Source organism: Polypterus senegalus, chromosome 2 (assembly GCF_016835505.1).
Source record: "Polypterus senegalus isolate Bchr_013 chromosome 2, ASM1683550v1, whole genome shotgun sequence".
Taxonomy (NCBI): domain Eukaryota; kingdom Metazoa; phylum Chordata; class Cladistia; order Polypteriformes; family Polypteridae; genus Polypterus; species Polypterus senegalus.
The window spans coordinates 152,936,147-152,956,440 of record NC_053155.1 but is presented as its reverse complement, the minus strand read 5'-3'; the positions used below and the strand labels follow the sequence as shown (position 1 = coordinate 152,956,440).

Here is a 20,294-nt window from a genome sequence, read left to right as displayed (position 1 = left end):
AGAATCAATTTCTTTCAATTCACCAAAGAAGAAAACAAATTTCCAATCAATGAATAAGCTTCTTCATGTTTTATTAATTCAGAATTTAAAGAATCCAGAACAGGAAGAAATGTTTCTACCTTACATTTTTCACTTGCACTGGAAAGTATCTCCTCTTCTGCTCAAAATAATATCTATTAAGACACACACTTCACTTTTGTTCCCATTTTTTATGTAGCTATAATCTAAATCTGGACAACTACTCCTGGCTTTAATTCATATTTACTAAATTTATCTCTAATGTCCTGAAGATACAGTAGATTTTGAGAGACTCCAAAGGATTCGTGGCAGTAAGTATGTTCTCATCCTCTGACTGTAAAACATTACTTATTTTATTCGCTCTTTCAAGAATGTTATTCCAAAAAATCATTTCTAGGCTCTCCATTTTCTTGCTTAGTCCTTTTGCCTCTACCCTTGCATTTACTTCCTGTTCAGTATCAGCTAATAGAGAATCAAGTGCTTGCTTAAATTTCTCAAAACCTACTCATAGAAACTGAACAGCATCAAAATGTGATGGCCATCTTGTGTCAGACAGGTGCTTGTTAATCCTATCTTTTTCTAAAGATAAAACTGGAATATTACATGATGAGTTGAAACAGAGAAAAAGGAATATAGACACCAAATGAAGCAAAAAAAAAAAAATCACAGATTGTACAGAACTCTCTGCTGCTTTCACTCCTGCCAAGTTCAGGCTGTTTCCTGCACAATGGACATAAATAGCAAACTTAAATCTGTGCTTGAAATCCAGTATAGCGTCCAGACGTGTTAGATGCATTGTCATATGATTGACCACAGCTGTTTAATAGGGGAATTTCATTTTCATTACGAAAATCTATGACAGTGTCTGCTAGAGTCTTTGCTCCATGAGAAAATATTGGTATCTCTTTTGTTTACATGAGGCCATTTTGTGTAATAGCGGTCATAGCTAAACTAGTGCTGGTGTTAACCTCGTTAACGGGACTTTTTTCATGTTTACATTTAAATGTACAATTATTTTATCACTATATTGAACAACAGAGGCATCAGAATGTACTTTGGAGCTCACTGCTACATTGACCACTACATAGACATTGACCTCTAGTTGGTGGGACAACTCTGAGAATGAAGTAGTTGTTGCTGAAAAGAATTTTCGTTTCTTAAGGACATTGCTGTTGTCTTTGAGTGAGCTGCTTCGTTTGCATATCAAAGGGAAGACAACTGTAATGAGGTCGCTTATCAGTGTTGTCAAAAATGTTGCCTGCACACTCTGCTATGTAGCAGACGAGAGGAGATTATGCAAGATGGCAAACACCTTTGGGTTGTCTAGAGAGGTGGTTTCTAAAATAGTAAGGCAAGTTTGGGAAGCAATAGTCCATTTGGGCCCTCTGTATATACAATGTAACAAAGGCGCTATATAGGCGCCTGACACGATATAGATGGACACGGAGGCACGTATAAAAAACACAAAGACATTACTTTTCTTCGGCTGTGGGACACGTCTTCCCCATGCCACGCAGCCCAAACACAGTCCCCAAAACACAAGCACAGAACAGTTCTCTTCCTTCCTTTACCACCACTCCTCCTCAAGCTTCGTCACCTTCCTCCCAACTCCGGCTCCTCGAGTGGTGGTGGCTGGGCCCTTTTATAGCCCACCCGGATTAACCACCTGGTCCTAATTGCACTTCCGGGTGGGGCTGAAGATCGTCCAGCTGGGCTGTGGGAAGCAGACAGCCCCCAGTGGCCACCCCGGGCCCCAACCAAGCTGTGGAGGACTCCATCTCCCATGGAGGGTGGTTGGGGAATCACCGTCGGCCAGGGAGGCTGCCACCAAGCGTCCCGGGGGAGGTATTGAACTGCCCATGGCGGATCCCCCGGAACATAAGCAGCAGGGGCGTCCCTCCCGGGCATGGGACCCGGCTGTCCTTCACAACAATTACCTGTCACTGAGTCTAAAGTAGAGGAACTTGTATCAGGGTTTCACAGGACTCATGTAGAAATAAAGCAGCCAGTCACAAATTCCATTCTCTTAACACATACCACCAGTGATTACGAGTGTTCATTTATTGATATAGTAATGAAATGGCTGGGTAGTGTTCATGATGCCCATATTTTCACTAATTCCATGCTGAACACATATTTGAAAAAATAAACAGCAATGGACATTAATGTAAATGTCATTCCCTTTGTTATCTATGCCTGTTTCATGCTCTTGACAGTGGACTTTTGTGTTTGTCAATGTGGATGGAGATTTTTTTAAAAACGGTGCGCATGTTGGATGGGATTTTTTTTTTAAAACAAAAACAGGACAACTCCCATTTTTAATTAAATACCTGGGTATGTGTAGACGAGGCCTCAAAACTATGCTGTGGTGTCCTATTGCTTGATTCTAGTTACCACCATGCTGGAAATGGACACCACCACGTAGAGTTTGCTGAACTCTCATCTATTTCCACTGATTCATGTATTGATGCTTTCTATTAACAGATGGTGCATGATTTGAATTCATATGTAATGCAAGATTATCATGGGATAGGGCCCCCCATGTACCTGGGGCCCCTGGGCAGTGCCCAGGTGTGTCCATGTGTTAAAACTGCACTGCTTGTTGAATTAATGCAGAGTGCACACCTGACTGAATTAATCCAACTTCCCGTCTAGTACCCTAATTCAGTTCATGAAGCCAATTCCTTGTCATTCATTTCATTTTATCCTTTTCATTCCATTACAGTACAACTCTTCTGGCATCAGTTTCTATGACTATGCTTGTGTCTTCTGGGACTACACACTTAGTGACTGGAATACAGAAGGCTGCACAAAGACCAGTGATGATGACAAAACCCTGAAGTGCCATTGCAACCATACTACAAATTTTGCTGTTTTAATGGTAAGAGTATCTGACACTTTATTCTATTGTAATGCTCTTTTCTAAATTTTTACTGTCTGTTTCATTAAAGGTTTTCTGTTCCTGTGTGGTTGCAATTTTGATTTTAAAATAAATTAATAGGGTAATGTCAAGTGTGAAAATAAAGTTTGATTTCTAGGAATCACAAAGACAGAACTGTGTGGAAATGAGGACAAATAAGAAGACCTGTCATTTCACCTGTCAGTAAAACTTCAAATCAGAGAACTTATCATTTAGATTTCTTTTTGTTTCCAGATATTGTATGTTACACATACAGTCACATATTAAAGAAGATCATAAAAAGGATCCAGTATGACAAAAAGATTCCAAAATACATAGTGGTCTTCAAGCTGTTTTTTATGTAGACAATTTTCATTGTGCTTTTTGGCATCTTCTATCTTGAAACAGTGTTGATGGTTTGGTGTAAAATGTGAAATTGCATCCATCCATCCATCCATCCATCCATCCATCCATTCATTCTTGCAGTTTTCAACATATTTAGCTAGCTAAAGACTGCATACAGCTTGTGCTTCTTCCTGCCAGTAGGAGACATAGGGCAGAAGCTAACTCTGAATGGTTGAATTGAACCTTTTTTCCTATGTGTGTTTTCACATGCAGTATCTAACCATCCATCTTCTTATATAATATGCTACTGTGACTGTCTGTTTGTCTGTCCAGGATTTTAAATCACCTGTAGCTTGCAAACCGTTTGACCTATTGACCTGAAATTTGGTACACATATACTATGTGATGTCTAGTATACAGTTTCAGGGTGATTGACCTCCAAGGTTATTCCTCTTTTTATATTTATTTTATTTTATTGTAGAATCAACTCTCAGCAGTGGCCAGCAGGGAGGCCATGCAGCACATGCGTACGGGCACCGTTCTCATTCCCTACCACCTTCATCATCACTTCCCCTACCTCTTCATATCTTAAATCATTCTTAAGTCTTCAATCTGCCTCAAGTGCCAGCTTAAGTGAGAAATTAAGGAAAATGTTCTAAGTAATGGCAACACAAACATTGACTTAATCAGTTTTAACGCGAAAGATGCCAACGAAAGAAGAGAAGAAGCGGGCCGCTTCTGTTTTGTATTAATATTTTTAAAGGCACACACTCAGACCATCCTTTGGAAAGAGTATTTGCATATTTGTTAGTCAGTGTTGGATTTACAGTTTTCCCCAATGCTTTAATAAAATTAGCTGGAGATATACCAGTAGGAAAACAATATGCAATGAAAAAAGTATTGTGATATCCTTCAATAGATTTCTTTTCTATTGACTTACTTTACTCATCTGGAAGAATCCTAACCCACCCTTCATTACTCAATGGGAAAATGATGTATTAGCTAAAGTTTGAAAAACATCTCATTTTCTCTTCAAAGAATGATCCCAAAGCTTTTACAGAATTATTAATGCTGTTATAATAAGAACATGGTGGGCCTTTGCTTTACTCTTTTTGCTGTCGCAGTATACATAAGGATTTACTTTACATTGGGCTTTCTGTTCACATAGCTCTCTGAACTGAGTAATGCCAAGATGTTCAGTGTTCATTTTAACCTAATTTTATTTTAAATGTAAATGTTCACAATGCTTTATTTACTGTGCTTTTGAGTGTACTTTTCTTACTTATTGCAATGTGACTTACAATAAGCCCTAACTCACCAAAGAAAGTTAAATAAAGTGTTAAGACAAACAACACTTCAGCACAGTTTCCACGAGAATTGTATCTTCAAAACTCAAGAGGAAAATTTCCAGGAGCGAGAACAGACTAGAGATGAGTGGCAGAAGTGAGATATCAGAAGGAGGGGAAAGTAATTAATTATGCATTACTCATCATTAAAATATTTTTTTTGCCATCTGTATTAAATTTCACCTTAATTTCTTTCTTATTTTGCCATTCACATAAATCTTTTAAGCTTGTTAGGCAAAAACACTGCATAGTATTTTTAGGAGGCCCAGGCCCCTCATGGAACCACTGATCATCAGAGGTGACTGTGTGCAGAGGGTACAGACCTATAAATATCTGGGAGTGCAACTGGATGATAAATTGGACTGGATTGCCAATACTGATGCTCTGTGTAAGAAAGGTCAGGGCCGACTATACTTCCTTAGAAGGCTGGCATCCTTCAACATCTGCAATAAGATGCTGCAGATGTTCTACCAGACAGTTGTGGTGAGTGCCCTCTTCTACGCGGTGGTGTGCTGGGGAGGCAGCATAAAGAAGAAGGATGCCTCACACCTGGACAAACTTGTGAGGAAGGCAGGCTCTATTGTAGGAATGAAGCTGGACAGTTTGACATATGTGGCTGAGCAACGGGCGCTGAGCAGGCTCCTGTCAATCATGGAGAATCCACTGCATCCACTGAACAGTGTCATCTCCAGATAGAGGAGCAGCTTCAGCGACAGACTGCTGTCACTGTCCTGCTCCACTGACAGACTGAGGAGATCGATCCTCCCCTACACTATGCGACTCTTCAATTCTACCCAGGGAGGTAAACGTTAACATTATTCAAAGTTATTGTCTGTTTTTACCTACATTTTTATTACTCTTTAATTTAATATTGTTTTTTGTATCAGTATGCTGCTGCTAGATTATGTGAATTTCCCCTTGGGATTAATAAAGTATCTATCTATCTATCTATCTATCTATCTATCTATCTATCTATCTATCTATCTATCTATCTATCTATCTATCTATCTATCTATCTATCTATCTATCTAGTAGTTTGATAATTTGATCATTTGTTTTCTTTATGTGTTGATTCACCATTGTGTTTTAAGGCGTAATACAGACATGATCAAATTTGCTGGTAGCCCTCCATGAAAAAGAAGGAACCAAAATAGACTTTGAAATAACTTGAAACTGACAGAATTAATTGGCATCCATCATTGTTTATTTAGTATTTAACAAAAATCAGACTTTGCTTTAGAGTTTTGTTTTAACAGGATATTGATATCATAATAACATAAATGAAAATGGTATGGACAAAAACTATGGGACCCTTAACCTAATATTTTGTTGCACAACCTTAAGAGTTAATAACTGCAAACTAGCGATTCCTGTACTTCCCAATGAGACCCCTACACCTGTCATCAGGTAGTTTGGCCCCATCTTCCTGAACAAACAGTACCAGCTATGTCAGGTGTGAAGGGTGCCTTCTCCAGGTTACATACTTTGGTTCTTTCCAAAGATGTTTGATAGGATTCAAATAAGGGCTCATAGAAGGCCACTTCAAAATAGTCCAACGTTTTGTTCTTAGCCATTACTGGGTGCTTTTAGCTGTGTGTTTTGGGTATTTATCCTCTTAGTGGACCCATGACCTGTGAATAAGACAGAGCTTTGTGACACTGGGCAGTACATTTTGCTGTAGAATGTTTTAATAGTCTTGAGATATCATTGTTCTCTACACAGACTCAAGATGCCCTGTGTCAGACACAGCAAGGCAGCCCCAAAACAATTCACAGGAGGTATGGTGTTCTGTTCTTTTCTTTGAAAACCTCAGTTTTTAATCTGTGGACATACAACTGATGTGACTGTCTGTCTGTATGTTTTTCTTTCAACAGTGGAGCCCTCATGTATTTTCTTCAATAAAGCCCACTGTCATTTAAAAACCAACACTAATGGACCTTGACTTTGGAGTTCAGCTTGTATGTCTTTGAAAGTTGTCCTTAGCTTTTTGTCTAACATTCTCACTATCCTTCTGCCCATTCTGGGGTCACTTTTCGTGTTGTGGCTGTGTCCTGGGAGTTGGCTATAGTCCCATGGACCTTAAACCTCTTAATAATATGTGTAACTGTTGTCACAGGAACATCAAGCTTCTTAGAGATTATCTTCAAGTCTTTGCCCTTTACATGCTTGTCTATAATTTTCTTTTTGATCTCCTCAGACATCTCTCTCATTTGCTTTCTCTGGTCCATGTTCATTGTGCGACCCACGATGATACCAAACAGCAGAGTGACTTTTTTTCTCCATTTAAATGCACTGAATGACTGATTGCACAATTAGAGACAAGTGTACTGCTAATTTAGGAAAACAGCTAGCTTGAAAAAATCACTCTTATCCAGTTACTCACGATTTTTTCTTGGGGTACCAACAAATGTGTCCAGGCCATCATGTAGAATAAGTAATACTTTATATCTCTTTTCACACTTGCTTTGCTTTAATTGATGATATATTAAAGGCATCCAGGTTTACATACTTTTGAAGAGGTGTACCAATAAATTTGTCCACTCTATAAAACTGCATTATTTTAATACTCCTTAAACTATATGGTACTTTTTCAGAGGTGGAATGAATTCTACTTTCTACTTGACTATATACACACATATATTATTCTCTGGCAGTGTGCTGTTTAAGAATATTGTCATGTCATCTCCATATGTAAATCATTGAAAATAGCATTCTACCTGTCCATTGCAATTAAGTTTGTTTCAAAAACCAGCACAGACAAACTTGAAAATGTTGAGCAGTCAATGGTACACATTATAACAGATGCCATGAATTAAGTCTCACTTCTGAGGATCATTGGCCTATATACAAAGGCATGTATTAGTATTCCACATCCCAAGAGCCAGTTTCTGTAGACGAGGATCAGACCGCCAAGGTCCCCGCCTTCGGCCACCACCCAACTCACACTGCACCCAACCTCCTTGGCCCCTCCCATAGGTGGTGAGCCCATAGGGAGGAGGACCCACGTTACCTCTTCGGGCTGTGCTTGGCCGAGCCCCATGGGTGCAGGCCCGCCCACCAGGCGCTCGCCATCGAGCCCCACCTCCAGGCCTGGCTCCAGAGGGGGGCCCCGGTGACCCGCGTCCAGACAAGGGAAAATGTCGTCCTTGGTTTTTATTCTTCATCGTAGATTTGTTGAACCGATCTTTGTCTTATCCCTCACCTAGGACCAGTTTGCCTTGGGTGGCCCTACCAGGGGCATAAAGCCCCGGACAACATAGCTCCTAGGATCATTGGGACACGCAAACCCCTCCACCACAATAAGGTGACGGTTCAAGGAGGGGATGGAGCGTGAGATCGACAGGTGGATCGGAGCAGCATCTGCAGTGATGCGGGCTCTGCGTCGGTCTGTCGTGGTGAAAAAGGAGCTGAGCCGTAAGGCAAAGCTCTCAATTTACCAGTCGATCTACGTTCCTACCCTCACCTATGGTCATGAGCTATGGGTAGTGACCGAAAGAACGAGATCGCGAATACAAGCGGCTGAAATGTCAGGGTGTCTGGGCTTTCCCTTAAAGATAGGGTGAGAAGCTCAGTCATCCGGGAGGGGCTCAGAGTAGAGCCGCTGCTCCTCCACATCAAGAGGAGTCAGATGAGGTGGCTCGGGCATCTGATCAGGATGCCTACTGGACGCCTCCCTGGTGAGGTGTTCCGGGCACATCCAACCGGGAGGAGGCCCCGGGGAAGACCCAGGACACGCTGGAGGGACTATGTCTCCCGGCTGGCCTGGGAACGCCTCGGGATTCTCCCGGAAGAGCTGGAAGAAGTGGCCAGGGGAGAGGGAAGTCTGGGCCTCTCTGCTTAAGCTGCTGCCCCCGCGACCCGACCTCGGATAAGTGCAAGAGGATGGATGGATGGATGGATGTATTAGTATTAGTAAAACCATACGTCTGTGTATGGTGGAAGGAATTCATGTAAGGGCTGTGATGACCTTTTGTATTGTTTATTTGCTCCCCTAGATCCTTCCCAATGTGCCTTAAAAGTTTCCTCTCACCACACTCACCAGCTTTGCTCCATTGTCAGACCTCTATTGACAAATTGTGCTGCAGTACACCTGGCTAACAAACCAGCCACACAAAAAACAACTATTTGCTTCTTAAAAAACATACAAAATTTAATTAATGGCTCATCAAGTGATTTTTGTTTTGCTGTTGTAAAAGTAAAGGTTTCCAGTAAAGGTTTACAAAGATCACCAGCTAAAACCTTTTTGTGCTTAGACTGATATGTGGTCCGTTAATGACAGTCTAAGTGTAGCTTACTGTATATGCAAGTAAATTATTTTTTTACCCAGTCAAGCTGATCTCCCATTTTCATGAGAAAAGGACCACCATTTCTAGGTACAACTATATTTTTTAATTTATTTCTTAAGCTTTCCAGTTAAAGAAAAACATGTTTCAGCACAGAATTCAGTCTAAAAGGAAGCAGTTTTCTAACAAAAATAATGTTATTCTGAAAAAAGCATTTCAGATATCTATGATACTTTGTGTACCTGTGGCTTTTTCAGGTTCCCAAAACTAAGTACTTACTGAGTTGTCAAGGTATAGTCTAGATTTAGAGGATAGAAAAGAGTGATGAAAAGAGCAAGGTTTCATTGTGTCAGTGCTGGCAAACACCACTCAGCACTACATTGATGCCAGAAGTGTTATAAGAAAAAACCTACAGTCTGACTCAGCAAAACAGAGAGCACCATTTGGACCCAAAAACTGAACTGTTGATGAAGAGTCTTGAAAATGAGATCTGGGACCTGGAATGTTGGTTGTACTGTCAGTTCCAGACAAAAGACAGCCAAGAGGTTATTACCTCTGCAACTCATATTGTATAATGGTCAGATCACTGCCCACTGCATTGAATACCTCATTATACCACAGCACTCAGCACTCACCTTGTTGTGCTACCTGACAACAGAGTACTTAGCATCCTTGCTGTTGTGCCCAGTTGTTGGTTGTGATTGATGCTCTTTTTTTTTTACACTTGGGTGAGAAATTTTACTTCTTGGAGATTATTCTGGGGTTTCTGAAGTTGAGGAATTTGATTAAGACATTTATTTTGTCCTATCTTTGTTCCCAGCTTAGTTGTAATTTTTTTGCATCTTATCACTCTCCAATTTTTAAAATTGATGGGCAGTGTCATTTTGTGACTTTCATGTCAGCCATTGCTAAGACAACCTCTCAGAAGTCCCCAGGAGCATGCTTGGATGATTTCATCAGCACAGCCTTTTAAAAAAGGTTGTTTATGTGCTGCTCTGGTATTTGTTTTTTGGATATAACCAAAAGACTTCTCATTTTTGATTTTCTGACTTAATTTCTGGTGTATGATTCTGATTCTTGTCTCATGTTTCTGGCTTGGCTAAAGATTGGTTGGTCTCTTTGGTTTTCATCTGGTTATAAAATAAAAAATCGTTGTGCTTCAGCAGAAAACCAGGACAACTGACCTCACAAAAGGAATGCTATGTGACTCTTGCATCAGCCTAGGGATTAAATCAGTCAACAGTAGTATGAGCTGTAATTTCACATTCAAAAGACTAGCTTCAGTTCCTGCTGCAGAGGAACATTCTCACTATCCTTCTGCCAATCACCCACTAATGCAGATATGTGCGTCATCCTAAGGAGTTCAAGTTAATTAAAAGTACAATAAAAAGAGCAAGAATACATTGGGTCGACACTGCCAAGCACCATGCAGTTCTACAGTAATCTAACATACTTACAGTTACAGGGTAGAGGACACATTATGGTTTGAAACTGTTTCCCCGTAATGCCCATACCTTTAAACTGTAGGGCACAACAAAGACAGGCCTGAATCTCTTCTCACTGTGAAAAGAAAATAAGCCAAAACATTTACTTCACAAGTTAGTTTGTAGAACAAAAGGTAGAATCCTATAATATATATTTAACTATGAGTTCTGTATAGTTATTTAAAGACAAACATTTAAACATTACCAGGTAAATGCTTAAATCAAGTTAATGTAACACTTACATACAAAAATGGCTCTTACACTTTGTTTTCTTCTAATATTACATTACTAATGTCTAAACAAAATGCATGATTTTGACATAGACCCACAAAATACAGAGCCATCTCAGTTTTTTGAAAGCTCCTTGTAATTACATAGCACGCTTGCTTTCTTTCTATTTGCAGATATAACTAATGAGGAAACAATGTTATAGCCGCTGTTTTTGTGGAGTTTCCATGTTCATTAATAATGCTTTTTGTGCATCAATGTGGATTTTAGGGTGAGTTTACTTTGCAATGGCCTAGCACAAGAGACATGTCCTTTTGCCCAACAATGATAGAATAAACTTCAACTTCGTAAGGGCTTAGATTCCCATGACCTTCAAGAACTGTAATCTTTTACTAGAGATTGCTCAAAATACACTTTTTTACATAGAATTCTTTGTAACAAAACATTATTTCTGATAATATGAATTTTCATAACAAAGTAACCATGAAATAACTCAGAAGATGTCAAGACTGGCAAGGCTTCGATATCACCTCCAACACTCTGTCCTTCAAGGCTAGCTGGTGGTATTGGAAATCGTGAAGGATGCACCAATTTGAAATAAGCCATTAGTGACGTCTGCTTTGTGCACTGTTTGATATCCTTAAGGGTCTTTAAGTATGAGAGCATAGCAGAGGTGAGTTGACACTTAATCTTGAAGCTGGGGTCAATGATGGTCTCAGCAGCCTTGATGTCTCTAGCTAGTCTCCACTGTCCCCTTTTTTTGCAGATATAACAAACTGTCAAACTGTTAACACCAAAACCTTTATTTTCTCACTAAGTCTCATCACTGAATTTGCATACTTTTGGCTTAAAGCTCAAAAGACTTGCACTTTGCTTTGGGGGCATAATTGTATCACCAAACTTGATTTTTTAGGCAAAGGACGAAAATACCAAATGCAAACATGGGGAGCTCTTTATTCTACAATGGTAAAGTGAACAAGACCGGTGAAGGGCTTAGTAGGATACTAGTTTCTCCCCAAAATTGTGTGTATCGCGCCTCTCATTTTTTTTTCTACTGAATATTGCTGTGAAGCCCACAAATGTATGTGGTTGCCAACGCATAATGTAAAACTGAGGGTACTAATAAATTTGTGCAAATGCTAAAAGTTGTGAATGTTAAACCTACTGTATGAATGTTGAGAATTATCTTTACTTGGCATTTAGACATCTATAATTTTAATCATGAATCTTATATTCCTTTTCAGACTTTTAAAAACAATTATAAGTACTCAAAGCCACTAGAAGTGATCTCCATTGTGGGTTGCAGTCTTTCTATGGCTGGGCTTTTAATTACAGTTCTCTTTTACATAATTACCAGGTGAGGTTTCATATTTTCTATTTAAGCAGCTTTATTTTTGTTGAAAATATACATTCTTGAAAAAATGCTTTGGAAAATATTAAAATATTGTACTTCATGCAATCTGAGGAACAAAATCCTTAGCTAGGACATAAACCCGTGCCAGAATACATTCCAATGGTTAAAATGTATTGGGCCCTCTCTAGACTATCTGAATCCAATCTGTTAGCAGGCATGTGAAGCTGTACTGTACATATGAAGATTAGGAAAATATACTTTTTTTCTCCTGCAGGAAATCTCGTAAGCAAATTCTGACCATCATGCTGGTGAGCATCTGTATATCCCTGTTGATCTTCAATATAATCTTTGTAATTGGCATTAACAATCCTAACCCAAGCAATCAGAGTTCCATGAGCATGGACAACAACAGGCTGTTCTCAGACATGTACATCGAGCGTGATAAGGGCTGCTGTACATTTATTACTGTACTTCTGCATTACTTTCTTCTGGCAACCTTTGTCTGGACACTACTGTATGCAGTCCAAATGTTCCTTTTTCTTGTGGTAGTGTTCAGTCACCTGCCATCATACTTCACATGGACAGTGATTGGGATTGGCTGGGGTGAGTGAAAAATTACTTCAGATATTTTATTATATTTTTTATACTTACTTAAGATTAGTTCTTGTGCACAGGGTGTGGCCAAAAGGATAAGTATAATTCTTCCCTGCATCATTGTTTTTCTCTGTTGGTAATTTTGCATAGACCAGTGTAGGCGAATTAATTCTAAAATAAATGGACAAAAATGCACCAAATTATCCGTGTTCATTATTTAACATAGTCTTATAAGTAAGCATAATGGAAAATGACATTTAACTTTTCAAACAAAAACACAACTCAGTTGTCCAGTTTAATGGTATGCACAGGTATGTGTAATTAAGATGGATGAATTGAAAAAACGAAACCACTGCAAACTGAATACTTAGCAAATGGCCAAAAGAAAGCTCCTGCCTCATTGTTCCTTCACCCAAATCTTTCTCTGGGTTGGAAGGATTTTCATGTGCAGTGTGCATCTTTCTCCTGTGGTTGTGTAGGTATTTTATGCTGTTTGTTATCTAGTAAAACCCTTTTTAGAACATTGACATTTGACTGAACACGTTCATGGCATCAAATAACTGTTTGGCCATTTATTTCAGATGTTGCTTATATTTCTGCTTGAAGCCACTCTAATAGGGTAAACTCAAGACTAATTAACGTGTTAAAAGCACAAAATGAATTCAGGCTTGTCTGTAAAGATGTTGTGTAAGAACTGTTTTACCTAACAACAGCCAAGCTGACTGATCTAGTCACTTAAAGATATTCAAGCTTATTTCAATATACTGTGATGTTCATTTACAGTCATAATTAACTTACTGCTTCAACCGTGTTTAATTCCTAGCCCATTCACAGTCTTTTGCAAGCTTGTATATTTTCTTCTGCCACATTCCATAGATGTAAGTGTTAGGTCAAGTGGCGTCTATAAGCTAAACAATGTATACTGTATTGAACTGGCATCCCCTTCTGTGCCCCTCTAGTGCTGGTGCTTATATTGTATCCAGCTAAACTATGACACCCTATATAATAGTGCTATGGAATAATCTGGTTTGAACTTTGGATGGACTACTTACTTTGGGTACTTTCTTTATTAGGTGTCCCTGCTGTAATTGTTGCTTTAACATTAGGAGCCTCATACCGAATTGACAACCCACTAAACTACCGGCAAGAAGAGTTGTAAGTAAATCACTCTAAATCAAATATGTAATATACACAACATTAATTTAAACATACAATTTGTGCCTCCCCTGATAAAATAAACTGCCCTTATAAAACAGAACGGTCTTTAAGGAACTGAACAATTAAATATATTTCAAAACATTTATTAAAAATATTGTGTGAGTTGCAATCATGACAATATGCTTGCATCAGCAAGAATAATGTGGCCAGTATGGAAATGAAGCAAGTTTAATAAACTTGCAATAAAACTTTTAATGAAATTGCAATAGCAATTCAATTAGATATAACAAACTCAATTAGCCATGTCATCAGAATTAAGGTACTAGCAGATTAAAGAAAACAAGCCACATGCCTCAATCATGATGGATGAATTTTAAGCAATGTTTCAAAAATATTATTTATTGCAAGTCAAAATTAAATGTGTGTGTGTGAGGGGGTTAAGTTTATTAATGAGAAATAAGGTACAGTATTTCATGATCTGGTATTACTGTAGTTATTAGTAGCAAGCAGAGTGTCATGAAAAAAATGGAGGGTGTTTAAAAAAAAAACTGTCCATATAATTGTTTTGGGTTCGGTTTAGATTATCTTCAGATCTAGACAGAAGCTTATAGCATTATATGGCCATTTTTGTTTTTTCAGTTGTTGGCTGGCTGCCCTTGATATTCAAGGAAAGTTTGATATAAGTAAACCCATGCTATGGGCATTTCTACTTCCAGTGGCTCTCATTCTCCTTTTTAATTGTGCTGTATTTGTATGTGTTTTGATTCGTGCCATCTTTAAGAAAAAATCTAAACTGACAAGGTAAGATACAAATTTTTTTTTTTCTTCTGCAATCAAATGCCATGAATACATGATACAGGTGCCCTGTGTGTTAGCCATATTGGACATACAGTATATTGTTATAGATGTAGTTACAGTAAGTATACTACAAGTTACTATTCTTACAGATTAATTATGCTTTATTCAATACTGCATTAACTTTGTATGCAATAAGTGTTAATAAAAATTACTATATTTTGGATTTACAAGGTATATAATACGTACACTGGAAGAAACATTCTTGTTAATCACAATGTAAACGTAGTGAAAATGTAGCATAATATTTGTAAAAAATACCCAAACTAAAATTTACTCTACAAATGTATTTGGAAGGGCACTATATAAAAATTAATTGAACTGCTTGTAAAAGCATATGCATGTATGTACAGTACTTGTCTAGCTATGTATAATGGCTGACACATTTTAAACATAGTACTCACAAATGTTCAAAATCAAACAAATACATGTAAAGCTTTGATAGGCTATGACTTTAGATATTCTAGCATTTAGTATATTTTGTAATTGAGTTTCAATGTGTTCTTTCCTTTTCCAGCACAAAACACAGTTCATACAAGAAGAAACTCCTAGGTTCTTTCTCTATAGCAATTATCCTTGGTATATCTTGGGTGTTGGGGTATTTGATGCTAATTGACCATCTAGAATCTCAGGTGGTGTTCAGCTACCTGTTCTGCATTTTAAATGCTACCCAGGTTTGTAAAACATTCATTATGAAACTCATAGGTTTTTGTAATGACTTCTAGCTTTGCGTTATTTTCGTATTGCTATATAAGATTTAGTGTACTGCATATGTTAATACTTAACAGTCAGTACAGTTTGAAGAATTATTCTCAAGATTGTTTATCAGAAATTAATTGTTGTGGTTTACATATGGTTTCCTTTACTTCAAACGCAGTTTTCATTCATTCATTCAAAATGTATTATTTTCTTACTACTTGTCAACTGTCCTTTAAAAAATAATTTATAGATGACAAGAAATATGTGAATGTTTTTTTTTTAAATGCAGTTATATGGAGTGATGATGTGACAATGATTAAAGTACTACTGTTTTTAATTTCATTTAAAGTGACTGGACAAATGTTTTATCGCATAAGCTAAAGATAGAAAACAAGGTCTGTTCATAGATGGCAACCTGTACATATGTTAGAGTGTGCATACGAACAGAAAAAGTAAAGTGGCAATATGCCCATTATCTGTGGTTCATTAGATACGATACATGGAATAAACAGCTCACAAAATAAAGAATGGAAAACTTGACTTTTAACCCCCACCCAAGGAGGATCCCTGATAATTAGGCCCTTATAAATACTTCTCTGACCTCTAGTCCTCTCAAGCCTATCTGCCCTTTCATTCCCTCAGGTTCTCTAGTGACCCTTTATCTACTATTGACTACCTTTCCAACCAAGTGGAAACCTCTAAAATGCTACTATCATTTTGAATTGACTGCAATTGATAATTTTATTTAAGCAGAGGTTCAGATTTTGCTAAGACTGTCAGTTAAATTTTTGACTTGTACTGTGTGTTCCTCTTTATCTGATATTTTATGTGTACAGTTAACAATTTTTTAAGAATAACCTATTTTTCTGAGCTAAATTTATTGTTCCGTTTATATGTGGTATGAAGCCCAGAGTGCGTACAGCTGCTATATCCCTAACACAGACAGGCAGGATACAGGTTTAGCACACAACACACGATTTATTTACAGTTTGCCTTCCAAAGCACACAAGGTAAAGCACAGAGCACAATACAGTCCCACTGCCGCCAGTCCTTCCACCTCCACTCCTCCTCAGGCTTTGTCCTCTTCCTCCTGACTAAGGCTGTTGTCTTCTGGCGACCGGACCCTTTTTATAGGGCATCCAGAACGACTCCAAGTGCCCAACGAGTTTCTTCCAGCCGTACTTCCAGGTGTGGCGGAAATGTGGCGAAATAGGGGTCTGAAAATGTCCATGCTCCCCCTGGTGGTGGCCACAGGCCCCAGCAGGGTTGAGCTCCCATGCTCATGAATCGTGGACCCACTGAAAATCAAGGGGGCTGCCCCCTGTTGGACAAACAGTCTTAAAAATACTCTCCTCTGGTCCTTCCTTGGTAAAGACTCCGGCCGTCCACTACAGTGGTTATATAATATTATAATCAGCAAATAATACATGTCAATGTCAATGTAAATGTCAACTTTATTTATATAGCACATTTAAAACAACATAGGAATGCTGCGGCCAAAGTGCTATACAATAATAGAGTTAAAGAAAAACATACAATTAACATGAATAACATAAATAGAAATAAAATAAATGACCATAAATAAAATAAATAATAAATAGAAGTAATGTTATATAATCACAATGAGGAAACCATCAGTATTACTGAAGGTCACGGAATGCAAGTGAATAGAAATGAGCCTTTAACCTTGTTTTGAACAGTTCAATTGTAGACGACTCCTTTATGTAATGAGGTAAAGAGTTCCATAGGCGAGGAGCAGCAGCTGCAAATGCCCTGTCCCCCTTAGTTTTACACTTGGTATGAGGGACAACAAGAGACAACTGACCAGAAGATCTAATACATGAGCATACAGTAAGGTATTTAAGATTTTAAACCGCGCATTTGAGCTTTTCTCTTATTTTTCTTTAGTTACAGCTCTCCTGTCAACCATTATTTCATTCCCCAAACCAAGTAGAGCAATGATAGATGAAGTTTTGACTTTCTTACCCTACTTAGGCCCCAGTGACAAAGATTAGCTGTCACTGTCATTAAGTTTCAGCTTCAAATTGACTATGGTGAAAATATGAAAGGTTTAGGAAAGTAGAGAGTCTTCTGTGTTGAATGTCTCAAATAATGTCTAGCAGATCATTAAAGTATTCCATTAGGGATTTCCATAGGACTCAGTATGGAATAAAAGAGTAGTCTCTCTCCAAATCATACTGACTTCTTCCAGTACAAGCTAGGTGTTACTGTTATCCTGATAGCAACAGGACCACTCCCCCAGACCCTCTGTTAAATCCAATAAGCATTGTGATCCAACTTTCATTTCTTTGTGCACCTAAGGAACACTTTTCCAGTGATTTTTTTTATCGTAGATTTCATTTGTATAATCTTAGTGAGTCAGGGTGCAGTTGTGCAGTATGACATACCCATTAACTAATTCCAACTAGTCTGTGACTTACTCTGACAAAATCAAATGGATGTGAATTTGTCTTAAGTTATAGGGTGAACTCTGTGAGTATGAAGGCTATCAATCAATGAGCACTCACCCAGAAGTACAATGCATATAATGCAGTGACAAGGAATATGGTACATTTATGTTTTGAATATCACAAAAAAAGAGGCTCTCATCTGTCTGATGTCTTGTGTTACTACAACACAATGGAATAAAGAAAAAAATGAGCTGAGACTGCAACTGAACTTGATGTACCTGTAAACTTCTTACACAGGAACTGGCTTTGTCAGGTCACATATTATTGGCTGTCAGAAAAAGGGGTGTGCTCAGAATACTTTGGAAGATATGAAACTGTGCTAAAAAATTATCACGCAGTCACATAATTTCACATGCACTGTGATTTCTAGTTCTGTAAATTGACATATTCCTATGACAAGATCAGCAATTCAAGTTGTCAAGTTTGACATTCTCAATGATTACAAGTCATGTAATATGATGTAGACTTTAATTATAATGTTCTATCTCACTTCCATTGAAGAAGACTACCCTCTCCTGGGATTAGTATGCCATTGCAGGCAACTGAATCATTGTAGTAATTGTATTGTAAATCTGGGTGGTTTCTTATCCAATATTGGTCATTATGGAAAGAAATTTTGGAGTCTTAGTTTTACTTTTGTGTCATATGTGATACTTACTTTGGTTTCTAATGTACTATAATTGATCACTTACACTGTAACAATGCATATAGTTTATAACAAAAATCATATCAATTTTGTTTTTTTATATGAACTACCACAAATATTGTGTAATGTAATTTATCATTTTTTCATTGGTTGTCTCAACAGGGATTTCAGATCTTCATTTTTTTCACGGCAAGGTCCAAAACCTTCAGAAATTCAGTGTCATCTGCTTTCAGTTCTCTCTCTGTTTCTAACATTTTCCTGCATTCAATAAACTTTGACGTGAAACGTTTTAAGGCAACATCTTCCAGAGAAACATACAAGCAGATTGAACCTAGCAGAAGTTCAGAATTTACATCAACCTCAACTTAAACTTCATTTCACAGAGCGGCTACTGGACACTCAAAAGTAGAGGACTATATTTCCAATGACAAAACAGTCTGTATTTCTTTGTAGCTTTTTGATTATGTTAAACTGTGAACATATGTAGTGGGTTTTGTTCAGTGTTCAAAATATAAAACATACTATGTTTAAATACAAAATTGCTCTTTCTCTTCTGCTTTAATTATATATTTTAGTGCTCTGCTGCCCTGTGATTTTCTGGTTGAGAATTGTGCTGAATAAAAACTGCTAGACAAAGTTTGAAGCTGCACAGAAAACAATTGAAATGTTAATTAATTTAAAACCATATACAAAAAACTACTAATAAGTGAAATAAGTTGCAAAATGTTACATAAAACATTATACTATATAGGCATTCTTATTGTACTGTGCTAAAAGAAATATATAATATCATTTATTAATGGTAATAAATTTGGTCAAAATTTGTAATGTCATTTTTCTCATATACTGTGTGTGTGCACGTGTGTGTGTGTGTTTGTGTGTGTGTGTGAGTTTTTTGCACAGTACATATAGTTTCCTTTCAGGTAGCCCTGAATCTGTTTCCCTCAGGATGTTGTCCTCTTTGCAACATGTAGGTAACCTGAAAGTAACAAGGTTATGCTGGGCTAAACTTTAAAAGGTAGAATGAAGTGAGGTGGTAATAGATTGGTAATAGAGGTTTGGAACATGAGCAGAGAGAATTTTATTGTATAGTGTGTAAGCAGATTAGCCATCCCATTTGGTAGTAAGGGCTACTGTTGTTTAGGACAGCCTTTGAGGATTTAGGCTTTTGTTGTTTTACCATTTGTGTGTGGTGTTTTGTTTCCCCAGCTATAATTATTACTTCCCTTTAAATAAATTCCTGTTTTATTGTACTTTTAGCCTAATGTCTTATTGTTTGGGTCATAACTGCTCACAGTCCACAGTATCTTTAAGAGTAAATAGAAAATAGAACTTGAATATGAAACAAACAAATAGAAGGTGCAGGAAAATACATGGGAAAGGTACTATATAAATAAAATGTGCTATAAATGTGTATTTATTTATTTGTTTTTTATTTTTTAAAGGAAAAAGTGAGGTAGATGAGTGAAAGCTAGGCTGTAGGCATCTTCAGTTTGTTGTTTTCTTGGTATTTTGCATGACCCTTACCAGTTGAAAAAGATAAACCTCTATTTTTGCAGTGAGCAGATTAAATAAAAGACCCTGAGAAACTTAAAGCTGATGTGTGAATTGCCTGTTATGTGTTTTTACCCTGGTCAGATTTTAAAATATTTTTAAAATTTATTTGTGCACTTGGACCCATTCGCTTGAGTAAATGTAAACAAGCATTAAAAGGAAATCTTTTTCACCCAAACACTACTAATTGGCTCAAAATACACAATCTTTTTTAGTTTACAGGTTTTGTTGTGTAAAGGCTAAAGTCAAAATGAATCATGTAATTTCTACAGACTATCCCTCTACCCACCTTCAAGCTTTATCCATTATCTGTACCTATTTTATCCAATTTATCAAATTTAGGGTTGCAAGGAGCCATAG

General features: G+C 37.6%; 1 protein-coding gene across 1 annotated transcript in view; it reads left to right on the top strand.

Moving 5' to 3' along the window:
- The window catches only part of LOC120523492 (adhesion G-protein coupled receptor G7-like), a 56,014-nt gene extending 36,381 nt beyond the window's left edge, over positions 1 to 19,633 (top strand). The window contains exons 6-12 of the mRNA XM_039744852.1: positions 2,744 to 2,899; positions 11,848 to 11,960; positions 12,232 to 12,560; positions 13,625 to 13,706; positions 14,349 to 14,510; positions 15,082 to 15,238; positions 18,543 to 19,633. Coding sequence (XP_039600786.1) covers positions 2,744 to 2,899; positions 11,848 to 11,960; positions 12,232 to 12,560; positions 13,625 to 13,706; positions 14,349 to 14,510; positions 15,082 to 15,238; positions 18,543 to 18,749 — 1,206 coding nt within the window. The 3' untranslated portion in view covers positions 18,750 to 19,633. The remainder of the gene's footprint in view (positions 1 to 2,743; positions 2,900 to 11,847; positions 11,961 to 12,231; positions 12,561 to 13,624; positions 13,707 to 14,348; positions 14,511 to 15,081; positions 15,239 to 18,542) is intronic.
- The last annotated feature ends 661 nt before the right edge of the window (positions 19,634 to 20,294 follow it).